The following is a 27,165-nucleotide window of genomic DNA, read 5'->3' on the forward strand; positions in this document are numbered from 1 at the left end:
TTTGCTTCACTAAAGTTTTCTTTATCCTAGTAAGACATATTCATGTTTGATAAATATGTTTGCCTGGGTGTGTAAGATACCAGACAAACCAGCATCATCTAAAATCTCCAAAACTTTTAATACAAAACATTATTTCTATAGATTAAAACTGCAAGATGTTTGGAAAAATTTTGAAATTAAATTGATTCATTTTATAAGCCAGTTTATTGTGGATGTTGACCTTAGGGGGGAAAAATAGGCAAGAAATTTCCAAACTTGTATAATTAAAACCTCATACAAATTCTACAGTAACTCACACTTGATTAAAACAATGAGTTCTCATGTAAATTTTGTTTTCCGTTTAAATCTAAAACCACAAAGAATTAAGTTGAATTTTGAAAAAAAAAATGTGGATAATAGCTACAAAATTTTTATTCCTATTTTAGTAACTGAAATCAAGTTGTTTCATATTTAAATTGATTTGTTTTATTTCCAAGTGTTTGTTTTTATTTAGTGCTTTCTTCTTATTCCCAACAACATGAATTTACTTCCCTCTCGTCATTATGAACCTGAGAACACCTGTACATAAACACAGCACACACATACACGTATGCACATTTTGTTCAATGAGTAAAATGAAAGGCCTAACTCACCTCTGCTGATATCCATGGCATATAACTCCCGCAGTCCCAGGTCATTGAGAGATTTTGTCAAGTCGAGGGGCTCCTGGGACTGGTAGTCTTTCATCAGCAGTGTGTGCAGTGGGTCAAACTCACACTTGCTACATATGACAGGAGCCAGTTCCTGAAGGGGAGCATGTGGACTAACTCTCACTATGGCCTTCTGTGTTTTCTTGAAATTGATCACTACTCTCACAGTTTTCTGAAACATGGATTAAAGCTAGAGTTACACCATAATTTATTAAAATAAGCTTTCTATAATGTCTAAAATAATGAGTTTATTTACAATATTTATAAACAGTTCTTTCTTATTCTCTTTTTCATTAGTGTTATTTCCTATATCTAAAGCAAATTCTAAGAAACAAATATTAGTTTGCATATCAAACAATCTAAATTGGCCAGGTTTGTGGTGCTCCCTTATAATCTCAGTTACTCAGGTGGGTGAGGCAAGAGGATCACAAGTTCAAGGCCAACCTTGACAACTTGGTGAGATCCTGCCTCAAAATAAAAAGAACTGGGGATGTAGCTCCATGGCAGAGAGCCCTGTATTCAGTTCCCAGTACTTCAAAAGAAATAAATGATTACATAATTCACATTAAATAATCTACAACCCTTGTATAATAAATTAAGCAGATTTAAACCAAAGAAGAGAAAACCTCATGTCCAGTGTTTTTACATTGTTTACTTTAAAATTAAAAACATACATAATAATACAGAGACCACCCATGTTTTATCCTATTCTTTATTTAAGGAATATTTATATTTTGAATCATTTGTCAGTTAGTTGCCTCAACTAAAAGAGGAATCTTTTGAAAAACCACTAGAATATTTGTGTCTCTCTATTCAAAGCATAATAAATTAGAAAAATCATATAAGGAGTTTAGCACAGTGTGTGCCACAGAGGAAATTATGAAAGTACACTTTCTCTTGTGATTAGTTTTTGTTGTTACTATTATTATACTTTGGTTATTTTTAATATAGTAAAGATTATTAAAGTATTCCTATATATATATATATCTATGCTAATAATTCAAAATTATTGAAAATCTTTATCTCATAACTTTGATGTAACTAAATTAAATCCTATGTAAAAGGAACTTAGCAACTAAATATAATCTAGTTCATAGATATCAAAGACATTTATTCATAAAGACACCACATATAATTGAGGGGCTCCTTTATATAATGTGCATGCTACAGCATAAATAAAACTACTTCCATAGTAGTTTAAACAGCAGGTTAACAGATGAATAAACAGCAAGTAAATCCAGTAAACATACACCTAGACAAAAAAAGAATTTTGTGTAATATTTTAATATTCAGTATTTAATTACATATAAAAGAAAATGTTTTGTTATAAAAAACCCTGTTGACTTTGTAAAAACTTCATAATATGAAGAAATATGACAATACATGTGTTCAAATCACATGTAAATGAACTATCCACTTAAGATATAAAATTTTATATTTTATGAAGTAAAAAGTTGTGAATATTCATAAAATATTCATGAAATTATTCATGAATATTCATGAAAACCATAAACTTCTACCCCACTGTTTATACCAACAGAATAATTTTTTAAAGAATAACTGATTAAGGGCTGAGGATGCTGCTCAGGGACAGAGTTTGTCTAGCATGCAAAAAGCCTTCTTGAGTTCCATCCCCAGCAATCAATCAATCAATCAATCTCTCTCTCTCTCTCTCTCTCTCTCTCACACACACACACACACACACACACATATACACACACACACACAAAATCTAATAACTAATTATTTTAGAATCGTTATGGTTTAAATTTCTTAGTTAAAATTGATATATTAAGGAAAACTGAGTCACTGTGCAGCATAAATAACATTATTAAATGACAACTGCCACTTACTAAATAGAGAAACCAAAATATAATAAATTCTTAAGTGAATTTTCATTAAAAGATTCTAAAATCTTCCATTAAACAAAGAATTTTTAAAAGCATAGTTTAAAATCCAGCATGTACATAATTTTCAGGCTCTGATACAGCCTATCAATCACTTTATAACATTCAATTTCTAAAGTATTCCTCCAATTCTAGTTGATACAGGATCAATAACCAACTGGATTCTAAACATTGTGGCCCAAGAAAACATAATAACCATTTTCAAGTTGACTAAAAACCCAATTTTTATCTCCTTTGGAAAGAGCTAATAACTGAAAGATTAACTTAATATCTTGGCCATGAAACATCAAAATCAAAAATGCAATCCTTACCTCGGGTATTATTGGTGTAGGTTTTTTCTTGTCCAAAATTTTTGGCTTTAAAATTACCTTTTCTACCTCCAACATTCCTATTGGTGTGTTTGGCTTAAATTTAATGTGATTCTTTTCAGCAGACAGCAGATCGATGGTGTAGCTTGATGGATTTAAATGATACTGGGCACAGAGAAATATCAGCAAGTCCATCATTGGTTTGCTGTAAAACAAGAGTAATGCTGATCATAGGGTCCACAAAACCACCTCAGTAACTGTTAGCTATTGTTTTGAGAATTCTTCACACACACAGGCAGGTGCCTTCAATAGATAAAGTAATGCTACACTGTAGTATTTGTAAAATCAGCTTAAAATTCTAACTATGTTTTATCAAATAAAATTATAATATTTTCCTAGGTAGCATTTAAGAGAACTTAGTTCCTAAAGTTGCTTTAGCAATTGCCTATATGCTTTTGTCAATTTTTTTTTGCATTATAAATTTCAGGAGGAGATGAGTACTCATTAAGAGTAAGTCAATTAAGACTAGTCAATTTACTAAGCACTTCTTTAGAAATTTATTTGGAATACTGGCAATCTTTAGCTTACGAATTGGCCATATTCCAAAGTTCTCATAAAATGAAGTATGTGAAATCACCACCATTTTGGCTTTGCAAAACAGATAGTAAGTATCTACGAGGAAACATGCAAAATCCTAGAGTACATATTTCTTAAATCATTCAAAAATATTTGTTTAACATTTCCTAGGCTTTGCATCCTAATACAAATATTATGGTGCACCTGTCCTCATAGATCTAACTCAACTACATGAGCTAGACCAAGTGTCAGCCAACTACAACGTGCAGGTCAACTACACCCACAGTCTGTTTTTATAAATAAGTTTTACTGGAACATAGCCATGCCTGTTTGTTTCTATAATGACTCAACCTGCTTTCGTGTTACACTGTGCAGATTGAAGTATGTCTAATATTTTTACTATCTGGCCTTTGACAGAAAAAAATTTATGGGGCCTGTGTTAGACAATAAAAAAGTAGTCAAGTAAATCCATGAAATCATTTGAAATAGTGACCGAGTGTGAAATACTAATGGTAATATAGGATCTATTTCTGTAGGCACTTTCATACCCAACTTGAGATCTAGGGACACTTCTCAATATTTGGCTTCCCTTTCAACAGATGTTACAGACTTGTGTTTTCACTAACACCATCCAAAGAACAATGTGGTCTCTGGGCCTTTCTTAATTGTCAGCCCTAAGGAAAACAAACTAAAAAAAAATCTTTTGTATCATGTGTTTTCCTCAAATGCCTGGCAATCCTTAACTGTTAGTTCACACTTAATAATAAGGCACTACAACACTGTGTAAAAGTCCTGTTTTTATGGAAGGAGGTATGGGTCCATGTGCTTCACTTCAGGGTAACCTGATTGCCAGCCATTCCCTACCACTGGAAAACATAAATGTCAGCAAAACTAGAGATAAAAACCTAGCTACTGGTGTTCAGAAACTTGATAGGAAAATGAGGTTAGGAATCTCAGCATTCAGTGTGCCATATAAAACTTAGTACATCTGTTTTCACATAGCATTTCACCCCACTCCCCCAGGAGCAGTTCCCATTTTGTGGTCTCTGCAACTTAGTGTTTTCAAGAAAAGGAGTTTCATGCAGAGGTGGGGAAGGGTCAGTTGTTTAGCCCTGTGGGATCTTGAGGTCAAACAACACTTTATATAAATGTTCAAACTGTCCTCTGTATTCACCCCCTCATCACACCCCCTTTTCTGTGGTTGTCACAAGTTCCTAAACCATGCCAGACTCCATGCCAGAAAGAGGTGCATTTCTTAATGGTGCCTCACTTTCCTCCTCCTCCCCCACATTCAGTACCATTCCACTGGTACACATACAAGAAGAATAAATAAAAGACTAATCTTTTTTTTTTTTTTAAAGAGAGAGAGAGAATTTTAATATTTATTTTTTAGTTTTCGGTGGACACAACATCTTTGTTTGTATGTGGTGCTGAGGATCGAACCCGGGCCGCACGCACACCAGGCGAGTGTGCTACAGCTTAAGCCACATCCCCAGCCCAAAAGACTAATCTTCTTAACACAAAGGATTCTCTGGAATATGTATCAGTCCTCAGAATATATCCGCTATATCTTGATTTTGATGCTTGTGCAGTAACACTTTGGAGTTTTATGTCCTTCTCAGAGTTACACACTATGGAATTTGTCTCTGACTACCCAGATTGTATTTTGGATAGTATACTTTAAAATTCATCCAGAGAGACAAGTACACTGACCTTATAAAAATTTGGTTTTTTTTTTTTTGGTAATACAATACTTTGAGATCAAATGATGCCACATACTGATTCTCAAAAAAATGTAAAAAAAAAAATGTGCTTTCACTGATAATAAAGTTAAGGTGAATTAGCTAATATCTAGGTAAAAAGAATTATAATGAAGGAGATCTTTCATTGTGAATCAAATGTACAGTGGTCTGCTATATGTAAATGGTGATATGTAGATATTATATTTGCTTTCTCTTTATATAAATGTGTCAAGTAATAAATGAAAAAACACTAAAGCTTGCAACTCAAATACCATTTACTTTCTAAATAGTTGTTTAGAATCTCTGCCAGAAATATAAACTAAGTTAACAGGGCAAAAATACTAATTACAATTTTTTTAAATCCCTATTTTAATCCTTATTTTCATCCTTTGGTAGCACATGCTAACATAAGACTTTATCATAATATTTGAACTCAACACTGCTGAAATAAAAATGCCTCTTTGAAAGCCAAATGAAAACCACAGAATATCTTTATGAGTGTATTCTCTCATTCTGTAATTCCAGGTTCAATTCTTTTTGATACTTCCAGAAGCCAATTTTGTCCTGAAAATATTCCTAGTCTTAGATAAATACAACATACCAGAAAATTCTGCCATAGGTACAAATGCATATACAAATTTAATACTGCATGATAGCGGTCTTTTAGATTTCTGGAGACACTAACTAGTCATCTAAAATTTGGGTTTCTACCTTATTTTTTAAGCCAAGTAAGCTCCAGGTGGACTTTATCTATAAGCATGAGGATGTGCTCTAGGCGAAAGAGAAAAATAAAAGCAGAAAAGAAATCCACCCTTATGTAGTTTATATTCTACAGCAATGTGTCAAATAGAACTTTCTGCAGTTATGGAAATGTTCTAATATTTGCAATCCAATAAGTGACCATACAGCTGGTGGACTAACAAATTGAATTTCAAATTTCATTTAACTTAAATTCAATTTATAAGACACGTGTAGTGAATGGCTACCATTTTGGACAGAGTAGTTCTACTACATTGGTTCTCAAAATGTGACCCATGGACCAGTGCATTTCTGGATGCTCAAAATGTGTAATTAATGCAGGTTCTCAAGCCACAGCCTGGACCAGGGAATCAGAGCCTGTGGTGAGGGACAGCAGCCTGTGCTTTGACCAGCACCTCATCCCCTTCTGAGGCAAGCTGCCATTTACAAAACACCAATCCAGACAGAAGAGAATAAAAATGTACAATCTATGGGACATCATATAGTGATAAATATCAAGATGAAAAGTAAAAGGTCAGGGAATGCCAAACTGAAAAAAAAAAAAAAAATGGCTTTAGAATAGAGGCCTGGAGGGAATGGGATATCTGGAAGAACTGCATTTCCCTACTCTGCCTGGATTACTGAGGCCCTGAGGCAGGACACATTTATGAGTGTATTCTCTCATTCTGTAATTCCAGGTTCAATTCTTCATGATAATTCCAAAATGTATGGGATTAAAATAAAAAACAAAAACCAGTGGGCTAAGGTGAAAGCAGTAGGAATAAAATCAGGGTGCTAATTTTATGCTTAAAGGCCTTTCACAGAAAGATCTGAGATCTTATGGTGTGAACTAAAAAGCCTGAGAGAGTTCTGAGCAGTGATGTGATCTGCTTTATGTTTAAAAAGATTATATTCTGAACACTATATTCAGAATAGCCTGGAGAAGCAGTTACATACAAGAGTATTGCCAAAATTTAGGTGGGAGACGGTAGTGGCTCAGACAAGTCAGAGTCCACATATATTTTGTAGTGAGCTAGTGGGATTAAAGCCAAAGTAGAAAGAGGACTGAGCCAGTGTAGAGGTCTGATTGCAGGGACATCAAAAAGTGGCAGCATTGCTGAAAGGGCCCAATAAGATCCCTGAAACACAAACGTGCAGAGATTGCTATGTGATAGATAATCTTACTAACCTCTCCTTTTGATGACCACACACCATCGCTAAGGTCATCATGACTTCAGGAGGGGTGAAGTCAAGAAGAGAAAGGAGACCAAAAGATAAGAAACTATGTAGGCAAAATACAAATAAGTCAGAGCCAGCGGTGCCCTAAACTTACAATAAGATCACAAAGGGGAATGAACTTTCCACAGCAAGTGGGATAAGGGTCCAGGCCAATCTTATCCAGGCCTTCAGGACACAGTAAGCTCAAGATGCTATCTGGGATCCATTTGTACCTAGATAGGAATTCCTCTATAGCAGGACCACATCTCGGCAATCCTTATTCCCAGCACCTAATATGAGGCATTCAGTAGGTCCAAGCTGTTGTAGGAGGGGTTTACAGGCATCAGTGATTATTTTCTCATAACATAAGTCTGTTTGAACCTCAGTGTTCAAGACACAGAGCAAACGATGTACAGCTGGCGTCTCTATGGCACCTGACACATGAAAAAGCACAGCAGTTGAAAGGAGATTTACAGGAACACATACAAAAACTAGAAAACTTTGGTTTCTATTTATTAACAAATTTGAGTAACAGAAGTTATGCCCTGTTCACACAAAGGTAGGCCAAGACCTTTCTAAACATAGTCTCAGACCAGTTTGAAAGCAAGATATTTTTATCTAGAGCTCCAGTATGGGGCACTAATATGAAACAGTTGACCCTGACCAGAAGATTTTGAGGATGGAAGTTTCTCACTGTCCAGCTCTACTATCAAAGTACAACATTCTCTAAAGCAGGTCTGGTGTTCAATGGCTGCTGGGGTCAACTATTCACAAATTGCACCCACAGAAAATGAAATCATCTCTTGAATAGAGTTGTTTAGAATTTTCTACCAAATTTTCTGCCAAACTACTTCTGCCTAAGACAGTACCTTAGGTCATGATGATAACTACCCGACCCCAGCTGGCTAAGAGATCTACCATGGATCACCACAGGGAAGATGCCTGTCCTCCTGTTCCCTGAGGTAGGAGTGCACCCCAGCATTCCAATCAGAAAGCTGAGGCAAATTATTAAAAGCAGAGTGTATGAACTTGATCATCACTTCCTCAACTATGTCTCAGTCTTTCCCTTGTTCTTATTACCATATTGCTTTGAATTGTAGTTCAATGTATTATTTAACAGGTTTGTGTGGTATTAACTTCTGTTTACCTCTTGCAAAATTATGATATTCTGGAAGGCTATTTATTTTCAGATTTCTTCTTTGAAATGAATAAATCCCTATGAGATTTCCCACTTCCTTTAGAAATAAATAACAGTCCTTTGTATTAGAGATTCATATCTATTACCTCGTTTGAGCTCACAACCCCCATGAAAGCTTTTCACTTTATGAATGGAGCAACTAAGGTTTGAGAGGTTACATGACCAGCTTACATACAGAGTTCAGAGTACAGTCAGGATTAGAATTTCCTGACTTCCCAATGCAGTATTCTTTCAGCTACATTTTAGCCCTATGGTACCTCAAGTATTGCCCATCAGCACAACAGATAGAGTTTGGAATAGGATATCTGCTATAAATTTTACTTTACAGATTAATGACTTCACTAAATTATCCCTAATCCCTCTGTGACCCTTTCGCATTCATGACACATGGTGGTGGAAATCCTGCCCTAGTTTTGTTACCTAAGGTTAGGATAAGTCTTCTATTTCTGTGTTTAAAAGATCTAACTCTGAATCAAAAAACACAGATCATGGTTCAATAAAGAGCTTTGAGAACAACAAGGTATAGCAAAAACTATTTCAGTGAATTTACAAACACTCCAGGTACTTAAACAAGGTCATTTACCAGTAGGATAGCTCTGCAACTTATCCTCACTAGGACACCTGGGAGCAAAAGGGGGCACCATTAGTAATGGCCAGGGGATACCAGGTGCCAATGGGGACTGTTCAAGGAACATGGGAATGCATAATGATAAGGACTTATTGCAAAGAGATGGATTTCACGCATCTGATAAGTATCTCTAAATAAAAATTCTTTTTTATTATGATTCTTTCCCAGTATCTAGCAATATATTTTACACATTTTCATTAAATCCTCAAAACTGAATCGAGTCCAAATCCCTTATAAATGCAGACCAAAAACCCAATCAGACTTACAAACAATAGTTTGAACATTCTTAAACGTTCCTGATGTTGAGCCATGTCTTCTCATCCCTCCTAGTTCAGGATGAAGCAGTTGTCCCCGACTCTCCATGTGTACAAGAAATGAAGTGGAACTAACAAAAACACAACCTAATCCCAAAGTTGATAATGCTTATTAAACCATGCTACAAGGAATATTGTAAAGAAAGTAACACAAAGAATTAAAATTTGAAGCTCATACATAAGACCATAACTAAACTGATAAAAAATTCTTATATCTATTAGTAAACACAGAATATTGCTAAAATGTGAAAAAAATCTTCAAACATCACCGTTTTACCCTGGACTCTACCTGGTCATTTATCTTGAATTTGATATTTAGAGGTAATTATAAATAGTTACCTTCATAAATACTTTAAGAACTTATCTGCTAAACATGCATACACACCCTTATGAAAACAAAAATACTACAAATACATCTCATGGCAATGGGGGCAATTTGAACACAAAGGATGAAATGTTATTGACATGGAAGTTGTGAGTCATTAACTGAACAAAAGCAGGTCACAAAATAGATTGCACATTATAATGCCATGCTGGCGTAAAAAATTCTACAGTGTATATACAGGTGTATGTACAGACATGTGTATGTGAATAAAAAATTAGATACCATAGAGTAAATAGTTGTAATCTGTCTACTCAATAATTACATCATATTTTTAATTTGGAGGGCTTACTTGTATTTCCCAACTTCCTAAAATGTCCAACTATCGCATTTTTAATCATAAAAAATTGAAAGCTAAAATTAAGAAGACTCATTGTTACAAGGCGTACATGCCAGGAAAGGGAAGAGGGTAGCCCTGCTGGGAACAGCATTCCGAGGACACGTGTGATCCGTCTGCCGCCCCATTCTCAAGCCAGCAGAGCACTCAACCAACAAAGGCTTGAGGGCTATAGGGGACAGCAGGGCAATAACAGAGACTAATTACAGCATTTTTCAGTCCCACCAATTAAAAACGCCAGCAATGCTTATACACTTAAATACTTTAATAATTAAAATTCCAAATTTTCTTTTCAGCAGCAATGACTGCATAAGACTCTAACCCCAGATTTAAGTATTCTTGTAGCTATGAACATGAAATATAAACATATATAAATATATATATATATATGTGTTTTTAAAAATTAACCTGTTATAGACATGTATTTACCACATATCTGTCATCATTTGGCACTTTTCAATTAATGATTGAACTTTTTCGATTCTTCTAAGTTCCTTGCTATTGTATTACTGCTTTGTCCTGTTTTAACAAAAAGGCCCTTCAATGATGCAGTAGTTATTATCTTGCCATTTTTAAGTCTACTTGTTGCCAATAGGTGGCGATGTACTCCATATAAAATGCTCCTGAGTTCCATAGCTGACCTACCCAGTGCCAGTCAAAACTGCTGGTGGTACTGAACCTGTAAATCAGGGTACCCCCCAAACATGTACAATATGTCTCTGGGTCATTTTAAAGGAAAAGCTCAGAGAGGTGAGGTGACTTGTTTGAAATCACACAGAAAGTCATGAAGGAACCTGTAACTTCTAGTTGGAACTTGAAGCTTCAAGTTCTACATTTTCTTGTGTTTTCATATATGATATCCTCAATTTTGCTTAAACCAAAACAAATTTCTATTTATGAAAAAAGAGAAAAATATCCTCCTCTTTTATATATGGTGTTTTTTTTTTCCCTTTCCCCTATTGTATGCTAGTTTATCCATGAATGTTCTCCCTATAGGCTAAAAAAGATAAAATGTCAACTTTTTATCAAATTTTCCAAACTCAACATTTTGCTTTAAAAATACATCCCAGAGGAAAAATGAACTAAGGCTTATTCAGTGAGTAATAATTACATACCAAGCAGAAACATAACCATAAGGATCTAGAATGATACAAACGTACCCACATATTCCCTTATTTTCTGTAGTGTCTATATTAGTTTAGGCTGTGAACTACATTTTTCTAAAAATTAACTTTTTCCAAGTACTAGCAGAAAATTTCTGAGGGGGACAGCCTCTAGGCAATTTGTCTATAATGGCCATATTTTTTGACATTCACTTTTAAATAAAGCAAGAACTGCTTTGGTGAAAAAGGTAATTTACCAGTATGTAGACACACACACACACACACACACACACACACACACACACACCTCTATACTACAGTGAAGTTATATATAAATAAGATGCTTTAACTCCTCTTTCCTTCAGTCATCCATGAGATCATCAGACAGCAATGTTCAAGCATTTGCAACCCAGCACTGCAGTGGACATCAATGTGAGAGCAGGATCACAAAACAAGATGGCAGAGAGCGTGACTTCTAGCCTCTTGCAAATGTTGTTGAACTAGCAGGAGGCTACCAACCTAATTTGGGATAATATGCTTTTAGTTTCCCTTGAGCATTATCTATTACTACCTCCAACCTTATTGTGTTCCCAAATCTGAGTAAACTTCTGGTGAAAATCAAGATAAAAGCAAGGGCATTCTTCTGAAGATAATGCTATGTACTTGCATTTCCTTGAATGGAACGTTCTGGAGGGCCCTCTGCATGAAACACACAAGAAATCGAGGGGAAAGTTCTAAAATTCTCCCTTAAGAATTCATTTTTGGAGAAAAAAATTCTGAAAAGTTAAGTGATCAAAATATATATTTGAAGGATTCTAACTACATATTTCAATGTAATATTAATACTATTTTCACAGCAAGTACATAATCAATATCACCAAAATAAACATATAAGGAACATTTAGATAAATTCAGAAAAGTTGGTCTCAAAAATTTATATTAGAGGGCTGGGGATGTGGCTCAAGCGGTAGCGCGCTTGCCTGGCATGTGTAGGGCGCTGGGTTCAATCCTCAGCACCACATAAAATGAAGATGTTGTGTCCACCGAAAACTAAAAAAATAAATATTAAAAAACTCTCTCTCTCTCTCTAAAAACAACAAAAAAATATATTAGAGGCCCTTCAGAGTCTCTGATCAAAAAAGTTCTCATGCATTTAAACTTGTTTAAAATTAGCTTCCCCTAGTCGTCCAAATTCTTTTCTCATTCTGTAGATATTTTTCCGATTTCTTTTATAGTAAAAAGTCATAAGAAATTTATCTTTGTCATTATCAGTCTTCACATTAATTAGCTAATATTTTTCAGCAACAGAATATCTGTCTGTGTCTGAACATTTCTTCTTGGGAAAAAAAAAAAAAAAAAAATCAGACATTCCAATTCCAGGCATGCCTACTTCATTCTCTACCTGGAGAATATATCTTTCCTTAAAAGATTTTGGAAAAGCAACTATATGTAAGGATTTATTTATTTATTTATTTATTCTAATGAATTTATTAAGTGCCTCATACATTGTAAGAAACTGTTAAGCATTTTGAAGAAAAGGAATGACATCCTCTCATGGCCTATATGGTTTACTCAAAAAGAAAATGCATACACAGGACAGTATATGAAAACCTAGTATCAAGTCAGAAGATTCTGGAAGCCAGAGCTAACAATTGATTCTGGAGACATCAGGGAGCCTTTATATAAAAAGTGGCATTTGAGCTACATAAGCTGACTGGAGAATATGAGGGTGGTAAGTTCCATGGGGGTGGGACAGATGTTCATAAAGGTATAGAGATGAAAATGGTAAAGTACCATAGAAGAACAAAGAATCATGTGGTGAAGCTTACACAAAGGAGAGTAGTGAAGCAAAAGCCTACATAATGTCAGAGGAGAAGAAAATCACATGTCCCAATCTCCACACTTGGTAGATTGGACTTCCTTATTATGGTATCAAATTGCCGTCCCTTGCAGTCTTTTATCAAAGGTAGTCCCACAAACTGAGAGGTGCTTTAGTCAGATTAATCTGTGGGTTTAGGTAAATGGAATGATCCCAGGGTGAAGGAAAGCAACTCCCAATAGAAAATAGAGGAAAAAGCAGGCTGATGATGTAGGTCAGTGGCAGAGCACATGCTTGCCTAGCATGCATGAGGCCCTGGGTTTGATCCCCAGGCATAGGCAAAACATACAAACACACAGGGAAATCAACATGTGCCAAGCACTGATAGTAATACATTTAATCCTATCAATATATGATGTCTTTTTTAATCCTAACAATTCAGGCATAATACATGTGTGCAGATAAGAAAACTCCAGCAATTCAACGATTGGTGGCCCAGAAATACAAAGCTGATTGATGGAAAATTACTCAAGTTTAAGGAGTTAGGACCTAACCATGCTGCAAGAGCAAGAAAAGGGTGAGAAGAGTCTAGGGTCCTGGTGAGTACAAATGCAGGACAAATGCCTGTTGCAGAACCTATCAGACAAAGAAAATATGGATATGACGAAAAAGCAGCAACATGAAGAAAGGACATAAATTAGACTTGAAAGTGAGGCGCAAACAAGAAGCAGACAAGCTACATGTTAAAACATTGAGGAAGGAACCTAACATCTCAGTAATGGACAGTTTTAAAGTGAAGCAATGCCACCATTCCCTGGTGCAGGGCAAGTTGACCATGGATGGAGGTTCCCAGAGTTAAAGACAGTGTAAAGAAAGTCTAAGATAACTATTATGGGCAGCAGGATGGAGGGGAAAACCATGATTGTGATATTGAAGTCACTAAGCTTAAAAAGAAAAAAATCTAAAGATCTCAGAAACTGGTTGATAGATATTAGAAAAGACAGCAACATATAGAGATGACGGGTACACCCAAGGACAAATATGGAGGCTCATTGGTGTTACCTGTAAGTGGCAGTGAAGAACTAGAAAAAATGTTTTTCTTTTTTTTCTTTTTTATTTATTTATTTTTTTTTGTTTAACTTACTTTTAATTCAGGGAAAAATAAGAGGAATTGTTTTTATTATGCTTAGTAATATCCATTCTTATTACTGCTTTAAAACTAGAGTAACAATAATATTTTAGATGATGGCCATTGTCTCCAATTTCCAAGATGCTTTCCTCACCAAGAAGCCAAAATGCAGGTGCAGGCAAGATCCCACCATAGACATTCACAGGTCTTGCAGCCTTGCAAATAGGGGTTCATGTGTGAGCTGTAGACCTACTTTCACTACAAACAATGAATGGTAAAATGCAACTTACTCAGATTTAATTAATACTATGTTTAATTTGCTAAAGCTGAACTATTATATTTCATCTATTTTAAATAATTTGTTAAGTTACATATGACTCTAATAAATCTTAAGGTTATTTTGAATGAGTTTTCTGGACAAAACTGGAAATAAGAATGCAATATTCAATCTATTGCCTACTTATTCTTTTGTTTTCCATATATTTGTAGATTCTTAGATATATACACACTCACTTGTACTAAGGTGAATACAGTTTTCATTCTAAAAAGTACTCCTGGATACAATGGGCAGCTAAAGGTAAAAGGTGGAACAAGATCAAGGATACAGTTCATTTATGTAAGTTTCCACTTCATAATGAAATGGAAAATTACACTTGGCTTTGTTCCATTTTTCCAACATTTATGCAGGTATTTAAAGTTATCGGCCTCATAAATCACCTTCTCACTTCTTGCTGGCTTAAAATTTGATTTTAGATTTCTATTTAACTCAGGTTTTTTAGCCAATTAAATCAAATCAATGAAATTTTTTAAAATCTTAATTTTACAGATATATTGGACTATTTCAATAAATAATTACATTTTAAAATAATGGCAACATCTGCAAAATCAAAGCAGCAGCTTAAAGTGGGAAAAATATAGGGAAGGAGAAGACAGGTTTTCTTTCAGATCATTGGCTTTATCAGCTTAACTTACAAAATCAGTATAAGTGATTTCTCTAGGAAAGAATTATTTTTAAAAACTTACTGAATAACAAGTTAAAATCCAAAATTCTAAAAGTCACTCGACTGAGTTGGAATTCATAGCATTGATATTAAAACACTGGCAGAAAATTTATTACCCTGTTAGCATTTACTTTGTTAAAGAAAAATGCTTTAACATTTTTCCTTCATTCAGTTATGAAGGAAATGTTTAGTTAAAGACAAAAATGTGAAGATACGTGTCACAATACCAGGTGTGGTGGCATATGCCCATAATCCCAGCTACCAAAGAGGCTGAAGCAGGAGGATTAGAAGTTTAAGGGCAGTGTCAGCGACATATCAAGACCCTCAGAAACTTAGCAAGACTCAGAAACATATAATAATAATAAAAAGGGCTCAGGATGTGGCTCAGTGATAAAGGGTCCCTGGTTCAATCCCCAGAATCACAATTATATTATATTATATATATAAATAAATAAATAAATAAATATATATATATATATATAAATAAATATATATATATATAAATAAATATAAATATATATATAAATAAATATAAATATATATATATAAATAAATGGAAGTCCTAGTACTTTAATTTCTGCAACATACCTGCCATGAACAGTAGTAGATTTGATGATATCCCCAGGTAGAACCACGGAGAGTTCAACGTCTTTATCTATCATGTTTTCTTTCTGCTCCATGATGAATGCAGCAGATTCCACTGAATTCTCAACTGAAGAGGCATCCATGTATTTGATCTCCGCTGGAGGAAGTGGTGCCTTGGCTTTTGGTTTCCTCCTAAAATATAAATAAAAACAGAAAATAGGATCTATATTAAAAAGTAACTTTCTAGCATGATTTGATTTTATAAAAACCAAAATGCATATACAGATTTTTCACATACATAAAGAAATGCACCAAAATGTTAACCATTAATTTATTAGGGATTGGTAAAGGAAGAGAAATTGCTTTTCCCTAAAAACATGATATATTTTATATTTGCCTCTATTCCATTCAGTAAATATGTTCATCACCACATACCAAGAATGTAATTTATTTTCTTGAAGAAGACTAAGTTATAAAGATCTTTGATGGATTGACAGACATATATAAAATTACCATAAAGTTTGGTGACTGATTCACAATAGGTATGCAGATGGATAGCTGAAAGTAACGAGAAGAGAACTCGATTTTCCTAGGAATTCATAAATGTTTTACAGATGGGAAACAAACTGGATTTGGGGGAATGAATTGAAATACACAGTAAGAGTAGAAATAATGGTGGACATTTCAAGAAGAGGAAAGCAAATGGAGCCATAAAAAAAAAAAAAAGAAAAAAAAAAACAGTACTGGGCTGGGGTTGTGCTCACCTAGCATGCATGAAGCACTGGGTTTGATCCACTTCTTTAGAATTGAAGAGTTGGGTAAAATGCCACAGAGAAGTCAAAGGAGATGAGAAATCAGTGAATTCCACTGGAATTCCACTCAGAATCCCACTGGTACCCCACTACGATTATTGGTCTTTTATCATTCCTTAATTCATGTTGATTGTTATGTTTAAATTTTTTATTTTCCCTATCTATACCTTTGGCTTGGTATAGGGAAAATAAAATTCAATTTTGTTATTGTTTCAAAGCATCTAATCTAAACACTAGAAGGGAGGCATTTAAAAATTTTTCTGTACTCCATAATAAGTAATAGTCTTTTAAAAAACATATTTATTAGTTGTAGATGAATACACAATATCTTTAGTTCATTTTTATGTGGTGCCGAGGATCAAACCCAGTGCCTAACGCATGCTAGGTGAGCACTATACCACTGAGCCACAACCCCAACCCCTAAGTAACAGTCTTTCATGTCCATGTAACCATAAAGAAAAGCTAACTAGAAAGTATGATGAAAGAAAAATTCCTTTTATAATAGCAACAAAAATAAATTTTAAAAGACTTACCAAGTCTCCCCACCTAGTAAATCAAATTTCTTTCAGTTTCCTGGTATCCAATATCCCTTTTGTCACTTAATACATCCAATCCCTAAAAATTCTGTCAGCTCTGTAATATAAACCCAGGATCCTCCGCAACCATCTCCCCGTTTTGCTCTTCCTGGTCTTCACTTGGAAAGTCCTCCTCATCCTCTTCACCTTTACATAATTATCAGGGATTGAGTCAAATTCCTGGAGCAGTCTCCCCCCTCTCCTGCGCATGCAGTAGACTCTGACTCACAGTGCTGACGTTCTATGTGTGTTGCTATCTCATGTCCTAAAGTACTTGGAGTGTGTGAAGAAAACCCATCTCTAATCACTAATGATAAGCCTATTACGAAAAAGGAGAACAAAGCACTGGTTGAAATATCATTTACATCAGACTTCTATTAAGAACACTAATTTTACCTATTATGACCTTAATTAATAAAGAATTTGTCACACCTTTGGTACTGAAAAGTGGAAACTACCTGAGAATGAGACCGAGATCCTGTCATAATGAATTAGCAATCCAGTAGGAAACATGCAAAAGGAGCAAAGCAAAAGACAAAGGTTCTGAAAGAGATGGGTGGCTGAAGATCCAGAGCAGAGAAAGTCAGCTCAAACTCTCCCTATAGGGTGGGAGGCAGGAGTCCAGGTGTGCTTTAAGGGAGAGACTCAGCTCTTGAAAGAAGAATTTGGATATGCAGAACCTATAGGATCAACCATAGACTCTCAATGGTGACCCATTCACATTAAAATTAGAAAAAAGTCTACCTCATTTACTTCCTCCATAGTATAATCTAATGAAAAGAATACAAGGCTGAGGCCTGGATTTGCCCTGAATCCTAAGAAGCATTAAGCTTCTAACTTAGGTGGCCATTTATTCACCAGCAAAATCTTTTAAATACATTTCTCATGTTTCCCAGTATTCCTAATGTTTTAGTTAGATGCTTTGATACAATAACAAAATTAAATTAAATGTCACTATTAGGATTGGGTAACTAGTCACCTCATGAATGGGTGAGCTGGAAAAAGATGAGAAGGGAAGAAGGGCAAATGAAAACCATAGGAAATCTTATCTAACAGATAAGCACCTGAAAGATGGGGGCCTGGTATGTTAAAACCTCCCACTGGGTGGAGTGCCATGCACACCTGTAATCCCGGCAATTTGGGAGATGGAGGCAGGAGGATGGAAAGTTTGAAGTCAGCCTCAACAACTTACCCAGTCCCTAAGCAATTTACCAAGACCCTGTGCCAAATAAAAACCAAAAAGGACTGAGAATGTAGCTTAGTGGTAAAGTACCCCTGGGTTTAATCCCCAATGCCAGAAAAACAAAAACAACCCGCCTCCTTACATCTCCTAAAATAAGCTATTGTTTCAGGATCATGTCACATCCTACCAGGTGGGCTAGACTCTCCAGCATCCCAGGAAACCATCACTGGCAACTAAAATATCAAGACCCTCACAAAGAAAGCTTGCTGAGGGCTATTTAAATAGTAATGAACAGGTTAAGGAGGCAGGAAATTGAGGCAAAACCTGGGAGATTAAATTTCCTTAAGATTCCAAACTCTGGTTGAGCATGGTGGCACACCCCTGTAATCCTAGCTGTTTAGGAGGCTGAGGCAGCCTCAGCAAAAGTGAGGCGCTAAGCAATTCAGTGAGACTCGGTCTCTAAATAAAATACAAAATAGGGCTGGGGATGTGGCTCAATGGTCCAATACCCCTGAGTTCAATCCCCGGTAACAAAAGAGAAAGAGAGAGAGAGATCTCCAACTCTGAGCACCCCACACCATCCTCTCTTGGTGGTGATTCATGCAATTCTCATGTGGTCAGCCAGAAGTCAAGAGATGGGCCTGGGCAGCACTCTCTGGAAACTGGAGGGCAGGAGGGGCTCCTTATCCCTCTTTCCCCTTTCTTATTCCTTCTAATAAACTTATGATTATTCTGCACAGCATGTCTGAAATCTTTCTGGCACAATTACAAGAACTGGATTTGAAGAAGGGCTCTTCAGGGTTGTCTCAGTTTTTCTGCAGGTCCCTGCTCTCTAACATTCTATTTTAAATGTCCTAAAACATTTTTAAAATACCAAAACCTTATTTAACTCAGAATTCCACTGGTACCCCATTACTATTATTGGTCTTTTATCATTTTGATTTACACAGTACTTCAAAATCCAGTGTACACTGAGATCATCACATCATTACAGATCCTTAAAACGGAGGAAACAAAAGAAGTTCAACAACACAGAATTACAATCAAATCTATTCTGGGTTTAAAACGAAAACAGACAGCAAAAAAGAATAAAACATTACCTGAGACACAGTATGTCCTTAATTGGAAACTGGATGAGACTCCATCGTACCTCACTGTTACTATATTTAACAGATTTTTATAGGATTCTTAAATTCACTTAGAAATAGTATACAAAATGCAGCTTCAGTATAAAAGACAAAAATATAAAAATCAAATTTATGTCTTAAAATAGCTTTGTTTTCATCACCGGGAGCAGAACCCAAGGGTGCTCTAAAACAGAGTTACATCCTGATCCTTTTCAGTTTTTCAGACAGGGTCTTGCTGAGTTGCTTAGGGCCTCACTAAGTTGCTGGCCTGGCCAGGAACTTTTGATCCTTCTGCCTCACCCTCCTGAGTTGCTGAGATTATAGGCATGCACTATCTTAGTCAGGGCTGCCAAAACAGTAACCTTTTTAAGTATTATGGTCTCTGAACCAAAAAGAAAATCAACAGCCACCCTCTATCAAACAAGATTCACTGTGGTCAGCATTGATAAGGCAGTCCTTCAAAGTAACTGGTAACGTTTCACAGGCCCTAAATTATATTTCAACTGTAAGATGGAGACCAACTTCTCGAAATTTCTATTTCTCTATCTGGGTATAATGAAATGAGGGAAGATTTAGTTAAAGTTTGCTCCTAGGTGGGCCTAACACTGTGCTCTTAAAAGAGTCCAATTAAGAACTACAAAGCTCCCTTTTCTTGGTGAGTCACTTTTCAAATCTGCATCATGTTATGTGACTCAACCAATGTTTCTCTTGTCAAGGTCACTATGACCTAGGTGGCTCCAAAAATCACAAAATTGTCTTTGTCATCTCAGTCACATGGAACACCATTTCACAACTGCCCAAGCCCTCTTCTGAGGATTCTTTCCTGGGCTCTTCATGTGACAGCACAATCTGTCTTCATTCCTCACTAGCATTCCTCATCCTCCACACTACCTTGTCTCAAGGTTGGAGCACCCTGGGGTCCCTTTTGGGCTATTTTCTTTTTCCACACTCCTCCAGGTGATTTCATCAAGCCAGATGGCTTCAGATATCATCTATGTTTATGATGGCTCTCTCTCCAATTCCCACCTCCAACTCTGACTTGTTTACTGAGCTCTGACACACTTGCCCAAAATTCTCATGGTCATCTCCATTTGTAGGTCCCACAGGTATCTCAAAATTTATACAACCAAAACCCTTGATTTTTCTCTCCACCTCCAAACCTCATTCTTACATACACATCCTTCATTAATTCCCTCTCTCTGCACCACCAATCACCCACATAACTCAGGTAAAACTCCTGGGCATACATTGAATTCTTCTTAGTTCCTGATTTCCTACTTGTAATCCATTACCAAATCTCTTAGGCTCTTACTTCTAAGACATATCCTGAACTGTATTCTTTTCTTTGGATTCTCTGCTACCACCCTGGCAATTAAGCCACCATCTCTTGCCTGGACTGTTCCAATCATTTACTTCCGTCTCTTGAAATTCATTCCTCAGCCGTAGAGTGATTTTCTAATATGTAAATCAAATCACATCATCTCTTATTTTTCACCAGCCTTCCAATCCACTGATTATACATCCAAAACGTATGGGTTTAGGAGATCCCAAATGACCTGTCCATGTGGTTTCAGTGTACAGTAACAGTTCCTGTAACCTTAGAAATGCAAATTCTCAGTCCCTACCCCAGACCCACACAATCAAAAGCACAGGGGGAGGGCCTCTGCCATATTTGACAACTCTCCAAATGATTTTAGATGCATGCTAAAATCTGAGAACCACTGAGCTTCCTCTGCCAACCTCTGAACTTTCCACTCATTACTCCCATGTGTTAATTCACATTGGCATTCTTTGCCCTGTCTGAAGCAGACCTGGTCTCTTCACATTTGAGGGCCTTGCATAGCTCTTTCCAGTCCCAAATGTTTGTTGTTGTTGTTTTGTTTTTTTGTTTGTTTGTTTGTTTTGTTTGGTTTTGGTTTTGGTACCCAAATGCTTTTAACCATAGAACTTCAGACAGTCTGCATCTTGAGCTCAAACTTTAGATAAACCATTTCCTCCTCAACCACTCATTCCCACCCATCTTGGCCCACCCTTGGCACCATTTAGTTTCCACCACATTTATCAGGATCTGAATTCATCTGATTCCTTCTTTCCTGTTAGAATGAAAATTCCATGAGGGCTGGGACCTGGCCTGTCTTATTCTCTGCTAGCACCAAAATATTTAACTGACACAAGATGGGATACCCCTTAAGTATTTGTTGGTTTAAATGAGGGAAGACTGGGGGAAAAGGGTTGCATTCCTTCCATGACTTTACTGGAGAATAACACTTGGTGGGTTGCTGAGAGTCAGCGTATTCTGTAATATACTGTGAGCAGCTAAGAAGTATAAGAAGTCATTCAAGTCCCAAAGAGACACAGATAGGTATAAGTTCTCAGTCCTCAAGAATATACCCTCTGCCTCTTTAAGTTAAAAAGGATAGGGGATTAAATCAGGAATGGCAGAATTCCAGAGTAGAAAGTAACTTTCCCTCATTCTGCCTAGGTTTTCAACAACTTATATGAGGTCACATAACCCATCTGTGGGTTAGGATACAAATGTTCTTGCTTTCACCTCCCATGACAAAAAAGGAGCACAACTGATATCAAGAAATAACAACCTAATTTTGTGTTAGCCTTTCACGTTTGAAAACAGAACTCATCTTTCAGTTACCTTTGGCATAATGTACCAAATAGTGTGTATTTCACATCAAAGCAAATGTTTATCCAGTGCCAGTGCCTTTAAGCCCCCAAAATAACTTCCTATAAGAATCGGGGGAAGAGTAGATTTAGCAAATATCATCAACAGTTAACCCTTGGATGTTGACTCTGTGTTAGAAACCGTACTAGCCAGGTGTACTAGCATGTATCTGTAGTTCCAGCTGCTCAGGAGACTGAGGCAGGAGAATCAATAGAACCCACAAGTTTGGACCAACCTGGGCAGCAGAGTCAACTTCCTGAGAAGGAAGGAAGGAAAGTATTTTCACATGCACTAACTCATGCTTACATCAATAAAAGAGGTTAATACTATCATCTTCATGTTCCAAGTAAAGGATCTGGTGTATAGAGAAGCCAGATATTTGGCCTAATATCATATACCTAGTAAGTGACGGAGCTCAGACTTAAACCCAAGTTGTCTGCCTCTAAAGCTGCTGCTGCTCTTAGCAATAATATCATATCATTCCTTTGGGAACTCAAACCTTCATATAACAAAAAAAAAAAAAAAAAAAAAAAAAGCAAAAACCAAGTTGTAGAAGAGAAAAAAAAATGTAGTTATTGAATATCTATTGCTAAGACCTGTGCAGATGTTTTTTTAATTGAATCTCATGAGGCAGTTGTCACTGCCCTATAACTGTGGTTACAGATCTTAAAAAAAAAAAAAAGTCCAAATGAATACAGAATATGGCACAACCACAAATGCAAACCCACCAAATCCCTCCTCTGAATAACGTTAACAAGGGCAGTGTGAAGGAGCCGTGACACATAAGTAGGAATGCAGGTGCCAGATGTGCACACACAGCAGTCACACCAACACAGGCTGCTATTTTCCCAGGTGGAGTTAATGAAGCATTGTGTCTACTGTAGTGGACAGCGAAAGCCCTGGTAGTCTTCCACATGTGCTGCCATAAGTAAATCACTAATTTCTTTGATCCTACATTTTCTCCTTTCTAAAATATAAGTATTAGACTCCATGGTCCCTGGTCCCTTCACCTTTAATACACAGATTTGGGTATAGTTTTGTTTAGACATTGAAAATGGAAACAAGATTATTAGAACTGGGTCAGGGCATGGTGGCTGAGCTGACTTACAAACAGTTCATGGAAACAGCCACATGGACAGGATGCCCAGTCCCTCCAAGTCCTTCTTACCCAGAGACATTTCTAGTATTGGTCAGGAAAGGATCTCTTCTGGGGCTCACAGGAAACGAAAGCCTTCAAAAAGGATTCCATTTCCATGGGCCTCTCTCCCCTTTGGCATACACACTAGGAAAAAATGATGAACAGAATGACCAACTAAAAACAGAATGTTAGAAAAGCTCTGGTTAGTTTCCCATACTTGATTATTTTACATTTCAACACCAGGAATACCAAATTTCTGCCCCAGCCATTATTTTTTTGCTGGTCACCCTTCCACTCAAGCCTGACCAATAATCCAAAGTCAGCAATTGTTACAGTGGTCCTTCATGATCCATGGGAATTGTGGATCCCCCTGAAGATTTCTAAACTTACAGGTCTTCATGTCCCTTATATGAAATGGCATGTATTTACACATAATCTATAGGTATCCTCCCTCATACCTAATATCTAGGTTATTATAATACCTACTATAATGTAAATGCTGTGCAATTATTATACTGCCTTATTTAGGGGATAATAAGAAGTCTGTAGTGTTTTGTGCAAATGTAATTATTTTTGCTGAATGAACCTGTGGCTGAGGAGCCCATGGGTATGGAGGATACATTATACCCATGTTTCTTTCAATGTAAATCTTTTTCCCCAGACTGCACATAAAAAAATGCACAGATTTTTATTATCTTATTTTCTATTTCCCTGATTATTCCAAGTAATTTTTTCTTTTCTTCTTCTATTTTTTTTTTTTTGGTACTGGAGAATGAACCCAGGGCACTTTACCACTGACCTATATCCCCAGTCCTTTTCAGTTTTTATTTTGAGACAGGGTCTCACTAAGTTGCTGAGGCTAGCCTTTTACTTGTGATACTCCTGCCTCAGCCACCAGGCCGGCTCCTTCCTTCCTTTTGCATACAAATTTCTAGGATTTTGCTGTCCAATGTGGTAGCCATGTGGCTATTCAGCAATTAAAATGGGAGTACTGTAACTGAGGGACTACATTTTTGGCTTATTTTAATTTGTATTTAAAAACAAGTATTTTTCAATAACTAAAACTCTTAAGTATATTTGGCACTTAAGTATATGAATGTATTTTTCAACAATAAAATGTATGATTGTAATCAAGTTCTTTCAGTGAAAATACACCATCTGAATTTAGATAAGCTATAATGCTATATTTCATAGACTTGTTATAATAAATATCTATTAGTTCTTTTGTATATTATATATAAAATAATATTTTTGGTAAACTGAGTTAATTGAAATATATTACTGCAGCTGGCCAACAGTCACTCCAGTGAGCTTGGAAGCAGATCCACCCCTATGGAGTCTTGAGTCCCAGCCCAAGTCTCACCCTGCAATCAGCAAGCCAGAGAACCACCTTTCTGCAATCAACCCTAGACCTCAGTTTGAGCTGAAGGTAATATGACATACTTACTGTACTCTAAAGCATCTACTGCTCCAGGCATGAGCTGCTTATATAGGATAACTTCTCTTTAACAGTGAAAATTTTGCCTCTTCTTACACTTCAACCTTAAGAATACTTGTTTTACACACAGAAATCCAAGTACTAGGTACAGTGGCACACACCTATAATCCCAGAGACCTAAGGAAGGAGAATTCAAGTTTGAGGCCAGCCTGGGCAATGTAGCAAGACCTTAAGCTACTTACTGAGACCTTATCTCAAAATAAAAAATAAAAAGGACTCGGGATATAGGTCAAAGGTAAAGTGCCCCTGGGTTCAATCCCTAGTACCAAAAGAAAGGACCAAAGAGGAAATGAAATTCCACTGCTTTAAATTCTTTTATTATTATTATTTTTATATTTAAATAGTTAACTCTCACACTTATCAATGTGTAAATGAAGTGGGGCAAATCCACACACAGACACATTTATATTATGGTAGAAAAAGTAAAGAAGCAACCAAGTAACTAACGCAGAACACAAATGAAGCCCCTCAAGTAGCAAAGTTTCCAATATACATCATCTTCTCTGCCAGAAAATTTTTTTAAACAGAAACCATGAATAGAAATTTTTTCGCACTTTTGATTAGTACATTATCTTTATCAGAGTATGCTCAATTATTTCTTCAAAAACAATTCTCTAAAATACAGTTTTCATTGTGTTTAGTCATTTTGTTATATTACATTCACCTCAAACTCTTCCCTGGTACTACTTTTAGGAACATAGTAATTATGTAAAGTGGAGCACAGGAACACAATAGAATTTCTTTGTATCACCAGGCCTTCAAGGATAAGTTCTGCATGAGTAGTGGGAGTTTTTGTTGTAATTCAATTGTCATATCCAGAAAGCATAACCTGCTCTGTATTCTAATTCATGCAGCAAAAGGGTCAAGTAGGTAATAACAGAATTCTTTTAACTTTATTTAGATTTCACCTGAAAAGCTGGTATTGCTTAATTCAAATTAGATAGTTTAGTGTCTCTAAAATGTCTTGTCTTCTTAAACCATGTTAAACAAATGGACAATATTAATTATTTTGCTATACTTTTTATGTATACAAGAAAAATCACTATGTGGTGCAAAGGTAGTATAATTCCTAGTATATCTTACAAGTTGTTCTAACTCATACTTAATTATAATTTCATATTCTTAATATACACAAGACCAGCTTCTGATCACCTTACCCTAAATATATGTATTCACATATCTGTGTATTTGAGTATATATACATTTATATACATGGAAACTAATAAACTAATGGACATGTACATATACGTGCAGAATGAACTAGTGAACAACACAACAAGCACCCAGATTTCTTCGGCTCTCACTGGTGGTATACTCCAAATTAACTTGCCATGTAACTTTTTACAAAGCAACTTTTATTTTTCTGTTTTTAGTTTTTATTTTATTTTTTTTAAATTTTTTTATTGTTGGTTGTTCAAAACATTACATAGTTCTTGATATATCATATTTCACACTTTGATTCAAGTGTGTCATGAACTCCCATTTTTACCCTGTATTCTGTTTTTAAACACACATATTCCAGTAAAAGAAATAAAATTTCCTAAAAATAATTCTGGTGAGTAAAAGCTTAATATTCCCTATGGTAGTATTCTGATAAAGTGCTAAATAACATGATTTCTCCATTCTCTTGCCTCTCATCAACAAGTAATGTCTTTGGAAACTGCTTCAACATCCCAGTCATTTACTAATAACATTTCTAATACCAAAACCCTGGTTTTTATTCATCATTTTGCTTATATATTTGGAATAGCTTTTAAAAACTGCATAATATGTCATATTTATGTAAGATGAAAGGCTAATAGTTATCCCTCAGTATCTGCAAGGAGTGGTTCCAGGATGGATGATCAAGTCCCTTATATATCTGTGCCCACCCATCCTTCTAATTTATGTCAGCTCTAAATACCTAATGCAATGTAAATGCTATGTAAATATTTCTTATATTATTTAGGAAATAAGAACAGACATCTATACATGTTCCATACAGATTTTCCCTCAAATATTTCAATTTTAGGTTGACTGTCCACAAATGCAGAGCCCATGGATACGGGTAGCCTACTGTAGCATTTCTAATGTGGAAAACTATTATTCTAATATCTATATTTTTGAATCCTTGCTTTAGATTATATTTATGTGTGTATGTATGTGTGTATGTATGTATATGTATACATACATACACACATATATATACACACACACGTACGTATGTATAATTTCATGCTTTTTTGATGGGGATATGTGGGTGGCATGCCAGGGGAAAACAAAAGTACCGAGTTCACTAAATACATACATTATAATTTCCCAGTGACAGTCTTACATCATTCCACAAAGGCATAGGAATAGGGTAACATAGATACACATCTTCAATTAAAAAGAAAATATCTACATCTTAATCATCAAGAGTTATTGACAGGACTCAAGATCTTGAGAGATCTTGGTTGATGCCTGGGTTGCATGATTTGGTAACCAAGTCATTTAATCTTG

The 27,165-nt window shown here is 35.8% G+C and overlaps 1 protein-coding gene and 1 long non-coding RNA gene across 10 annotated transcripts in view; one reads left to right on the plus strand and one right to left on the minus strand.

Moving 5' to 3' along the window:
* Cobll1 (cordon-bleu WH2 repeat protein like 1) overlaps positions 1–27,165 on the minus strand; it is a 161,799-nt gene that overhangs the window by 44,248 nt on the left and 90,386 nt on the right. For all 9 annotated transcript variants that reach the window (XM_048812389.1, XM_048812391.1, XM_048812396.1 and 6 more), the window contains exons 2-4: positions 15,678–15,866; positions 2,908–3,109; positions 633–861 (exon numbers count right to left, since the gene is read on the minus strand). In XM_048812389.1, coding sequence (XP_048668346.1) covers positions 633–861; positions 2,908–3,109; positions 15,678–15,866 — 620 coding nt within the window. The remainder of the gene's footprint in view (positions 1–632; positions 862–2,907; positions 3,110–15,677; positions 15,867–27,165) is intronic.
* LOC125619419 overlaps positions 24,204–27,165 on the plus strand; it is a 52,621-nt gene continuing 49,659 nt past the window's right edge. Inside the window, exon 1 of the long non-coding RNA XR_007350961.1 lies at positions 24,204–24,615. This is a non-coding gene — a long non-coding RNA (uncharacterized LOC125619419). The remainder of the gene's footprint in view (positions 24,616–27,165) is intronic.

Source organism: Marmota marmota, unplaced genomic scaffold (assembly GCF_001458135.2).
Source record: "Marmota marmota marmota unplaced genomic scaffold, marMar, whole genome shotgun sequence".
NCBI lineage: Eukaryota > Metazoa > Chordata > Mammalia > Rodentia > Sciuridae > Marmota > Marmota marmota.